Source organism: Pteropus medius, unplaced genomic scaffold, assembly GCF_902729225.1.
Source record: "Pteropus medius unplaced genomic scaffold, Ma_sr-lr_union100, whole genome shotgun sequence".
Classification (NCBI taxonomy): Eukaryota; Metazoa; Chordata; class Mammalia; order Chiroptera; family Pteropodidae; genus Pteropus; species Pteropus medius.
In genome coordinates, this window is record NW_024350923.1 from 1,908,334 (window position 1) to 1,913,191 (window position 4,858).

A 4,858-nucleotide genomic window follows, 5' to 3' on the forward strand; every position below is an offset into this window, starting at 1 on the left:
TCAAGGCCGCAGTCGGAACCGGGGTCGTCAGGGGCAAGTCGGGACAGATGGAGCCTCCCTAAGCCTCTGCACAGCTCCGCACACCCCGCATGCTGCCATCGCACCGTGTGCATGTGCCGTCCCTTCTCCAGACGCCGGGCTCCCTGGGGACAGGGCCACCGCGGTGCGGCTACCCCTTGCGCTCCCGCCCAGGGTCTCACACAGAGTTGTCGCTAATGTTTGTCGATGGGCCTGGGGACCTGGCCTCTGCTCTCTGCAGCGAGCGGCTGGCCCCTTCCTTATCTGACACCCCACTCAGGCTGCAGGTGAGCGATCAGGGCTCGGCTGGCCGGGAAGGTTCCAGAACTCGGGACCAGCCCGGTCTGATCCCAGTGAGCATTGGACCACACAGTTCGTGCTGTCACCCGCCCGCCTGGCCATCCGCTCAATGAGCACCCGCCAAGCCCTCCTCCCGGATGGAGCTGCCGCTCCCACGAGTTCTTCTGCGGAGAGATGTGGACACTAACAGGTGACAAATAAGGATGCAGGAAGTGAAGCCTGCGGTGGGGACGGAGGCGGTCACCCAGGGCAGGTGTATGCCAGAGGAGCCGGGAACGTGGCGCCCGCTGCCGGCGTCACAGGACAGACAGACACAAGGACAGGGAGGTGCCGAGCCCGGGGTCGCCGGCAGGCAGTTCCGTGGGTGCGCCGTGGTCAGGGCAGGCTGGGGGCCGCCCAGCAGTGGGGACCGGCCCTGGCCCTCAGCCCGGTCCGCCCCGTGAGGCCTGGCCGCCCTGCCTGGCTTCCTTCCAGGAGACACCGCTCCGCCTCCCGTGGAAAACCCGGCAAGGAGCCGTCAGGGGACTCGCGGGAGGCCACTTGGCTAGGGAGGTGCCAGCAGGACGAGAGCCCGGCCCTGTGACAGTCCCGTCCTTCTAGCCAGCCACATGCTTCTCCAGGACCGGGGACTCTCGCCAGCTCGTTCGGGCTCAGGCTGGTGTCCCCACGCCTCAGCTGCGGTTCCGAGGCCAGAGGCCCCGACCCCCATCTGTCTAGAGAGGCCAGTCTGTCACGCACCCCAGACACTGTCACCTGCCTGCCTGCCCCTCCTGGCCAGCCCACAAGAACGGATGGCCCTGTAGGGGGCCCTGCAGCTGTTTCCTGGGGCCGAGGATGGAGCCAATCCTAGGGTACCCCCACTCTAAGGGCTCCCCGAGCCCACTTCCAGGCCACACTGCTCCTTGGGGTCCGGCATGGAGCGTCACAGGAGCGGAAGGCCCCCTGCCCCATTTCCCACCTGCAGGGCGTGGGTCCTTCACCCACCGTTCCCGAGTCTGTGGGGCCTGTGCTGCCTGCTGCAGGGACCGCCCTGTGCTAAGGGCACCGTGTGGGGAGACCGGGCGGAGGACTCGGCGTGGACAGAACCATGTCCGCCCCAGGGAGGGACAGAAGCCCGCGCGGGGGGGAGTGTCTCTGGTTTTGGGGGGGTGACAAGTGAGTCCCGCAGCGTCCCCACAGGGAGCCACCACCCATTACTTTTCTAGTGGGAAAAAATGAGAGCTTTAAAAGACGATCTCCCCGTGGTCGTGAAATGCCTGGTCACGGCAGGCTTAACACAGCACGTGCAGAATGTCTCCCTCTGGGTGAAAATCAGCCTTTCTGCGGGCTCTGTTAAAAAAATGATTAAACGTGGCTGGAGGGGCGGTTCCTCGCCGAGTCGGCCGCTGGGTCCAGCGGGCGGGGCAGCTTCTCCCCCCAACGCTCCCTGAGGGGCTGGAGACTCCTCGCTGGCCACGAACTATTTTATTTTTAAATCACCAGGAAACACATGAAATGATCTGTATTTCGGAAGCTAAGTGGCCTGGCTTCACTGACACGTCCGTCTCCGTAAGGGGAGCCTCGGGGCTCAGCGGGCAGCACCCTCTGCGGGCCGGTGGGGCTGAGCCAGGCGCCTCCCGCCCGCGGCGTCCCCGCTCTCGGGGGCCGGGGAAGCGGCGCCACCTGGTGGCCAGTGCGGAGACTGCTGGGAAGGCTCTAGGGGCGGGCGGGCTGGCTGGGGCTGGGGGTGTCAGGACTAGGGGATCCGCTACGACTCCTCGTGGAAGTGACGGCATGGCCTTCGTGTGCGTGCAAGGTTAGCCCCCCACGTGGTCCTGGAGGGGCCTGGCGAGGGGTGGGCGGTGGGCACCCATGGGCAGGGACGGCCCCCCAGCCCGCAGCTGGGCCGCGTCCCCCAGGGCCCTCTGCAGAACGGCCTGCAGCGGCTCTCGCTTGCCCGGCCGCCGGCCGGCTGAGAAGTAGATGAGCGGCTTGGAGCTGGCGTGGACGCAGGCCAGGAGGGTGGCCAGCGGGGGGAACACGGGCAGCAGCAGGTCGAGGAGGGGCCGCAGACTCCAGTAGAGGACGCGGGGCAGGCCGCAGAAGCAGAGCAGGAGCACGGGGCCCAGGACCGCACCGTAGCACCTGGGGCGCGGCCGCTGGGAGCAGCACCCCACCCACACGAAGAGCAGCAGCCCGGCCCCGCAGGCCCCGCAGGCTGGGCACAGCAGCCACGCGACGCTGGCCGCGTGGTACCGCAGCAGGCCGCAGGCGTGGGCGGGCAGCAGCACGGCCGGCGGGGTCAGCGCCCACAGCGGCCCGCAGACGACGCCCGACGCCCGCCGGGGCCGGCAGCTCCGGCAGCAGGCGGGGAAGACCTCGGACAGGCAGCGCTCCAGGCTGAGGGCCGCCAGCAGCCAGAGCCCCGCGGCGAACCCGACGAAGGTGACGGCGAAGCGGAGGGTGTCCCGGGAGCCCAGGGCGGCCTGGACCGCGGAGAAGGCCACGTGGCAGCAGAGGAACAGGAAGTCGGCGGCGGCCAGGTGCAGCACGTAGACAGAGAAGGGTCCCCTCTGGATGCGGAAGCCCAGGTGCCACAGGACGAGCCCGTTCCCCAGCAGCCCCCCGAGGCTGACGGCCAGCCCGAGGTAGAAAGCCACGCTGGCGAACATGCTGCCGTCTGGGACTCTGGGACTCTGGAAGGAAGCGACAGGCGTCACGGCTGTTGTTCGTCATTTGTTCACTGCCACGGTGGGGGTGGGGGGCAGGGGCGTCGCCCCAGTTTGCAGGGTGTCCTCCCGGTGTGGCCGGCAGACGTGGCTCCAGCTCGGGGCCACGCTTCCGGTGAATTCCTAGCCAGAGCTCTGGCCTCGCCGGCCTCTTTGTAAGGGGAGGGTTCCCCAAGACGCCTGACACACGGCGACACTGACCGGTGGCCCGGGGGGTGGGCGCCGCCTCAGCTGCATGGCCAGGCTGAGCGGCGAAGACCCACAGGGCCCCACACGCACGGTGAGCCGTGGTGTCGTGGACGTCGCCGAGGGGCCGGACAGCCGTGTGCATGCAAAAGGGACCCACGTGCGGACCTGCTCCCCCTCCCTCAGGGACCCTGCATGGCACCCCCGAACGCCGGAGGGTCAGGACTGACTCTTGCTAAGCACCCCACGCCCACGGGTCCGCTGGGCGGTGTCCAGCAACGGTCGTGGGAGGAGGGAGGTCCTCCTCCCTGGCGTGGGCGGTGGGCAGCTGCGGGGCGGAACAGGGAGACCCAGGCCGCCCCTGCTCCCGGCCTCGGCAGCGGTTAAACCCCAGGGATGCCCACAGCGACAGCGCTGCTCTGAAGCCTCAAAGCAGGCACGGGGACATCGGGGACAGGTCCCACGGGGGGAAGTTAACACAAGTGTTTGCTGCCGGCAGCTTTGGAGGAGGGAGGGGCCAAGAGTTCTGCTCCAGTCCGGGCCTTGCTGGTGGCTGGTGTTCCAGAGCTGGTGGCCTTGCTCTGGGATGTTCTCCCAGAGGAGACAGGACTGGTGGCAGGGAAGTCTGGCTGTGGCAGCAGAGGGACCCGGAGCAGGCTGGCCTTTCCTGTGCCCCTCCTCCACCCGGGATCCATGCGGTCCTGTCCTCAGCTGGGGAGATGCAGCTGAGGGGCCGTCAGGACGTGGAGCTGAGGAGAGGGGGGACCCCACCTGACACACGCCTGGCGCTCCCATCCACCCTCGCTGGTCTGCGCCCCGCAGAGCACCCTCGCCCCCACCGCACCGACCTGGGCCCCGCCTCCTGCAGCTGCCGTTCGGCAGCCCCCTCACTCTTGGCTGGTGCAGGCACCTCTGGCACCCTGCCCACCCTCCTCTATCTCCGTGGAGCCAAGTTCTGCAGGTGTGCAGGCCTGTTCTTTCGGCCTCTGGCTGTTGCTCCTATGCTCTGGCACACATCGGGTCTCCTTCCTCTCCACGCCTGCCGAAAGCCATTGTGGTTGGTTTTCTGAAAGTCACCGGGGCTGCACTGACCCTCCCGATCTGGGCCTGTGCTCCCCCGATGGCTGGCGAGGGAGCTGAGCAGCCCGGGCTGTCCTGGCTCTCGCTCAGACTTCAGGGGTGGGGGGAGGTCTGTGGGGGGTGGGGCTCCGCTCCTGGAAGGAGGTGGGGGAGCGGTGGGCAGTGGGACACTCAGAAAGGACCCACCTGTCCCATCGCTTGGAGGAGGACCCGGATCCTGGGTTTAAAAACTGCCCCTCGGTCTGCTTCCCACCGCATGCCCCGTCCCTGCCCCTTGACGTCCCTCCCCATGGAAGCCAGGTAGTCCTCAGGGGTGTCCAGAGGTGGGCCTGGGGGAGCGGATGGGGCGGGCGGGGGACTCCGAACCTCCTCACCTGCTGACGAATGGCTGGGCGCCTCTCCCAGACCTGCTGCTCAGCTGCGCTCAGCACTGCTCTGCTCTCGGGGTAGGAGAGTCCTCAGGAAGTGGGAGGGGTGTGCCGGTCACAGCAGTGAGCTCGGCGAAGCCCTTGGTGTGGCCGGCCCTCCCCGGCCCATCCCCCTGGACTGCAGCCTTGGGCAGCAAG

At 68.2% G+C, this 4,858-nt stretch overlaps 1 protein-coding gene across 1 annotated transcript; it reads right to left on the minus strand.

Moving 5' to 3' along the window:
- Positions 1 to 2,014: 2,014 nt before the first annotated feature.
- Positions 2,015 to 2,983, minus strand: LOC120584644 (mas-related G-protein coupled receptor member G-like). The gene has a single exon (XM_039840403.1). The coding sequence runs from the start codon at positions 2,967 to 2,969 to the stop codon at positions 2,115 to 2,117; it is 855 nt and encodes a 284-aa protein (XP_039696337.1). The 5' UTR covers positions 2,970 to 2,983; the 3' UTR covers positions 2,015 to 2,114.
- Between the last annotated feature and the right edge of the window lie 1,875 nt (positions 2,984 to 4,858).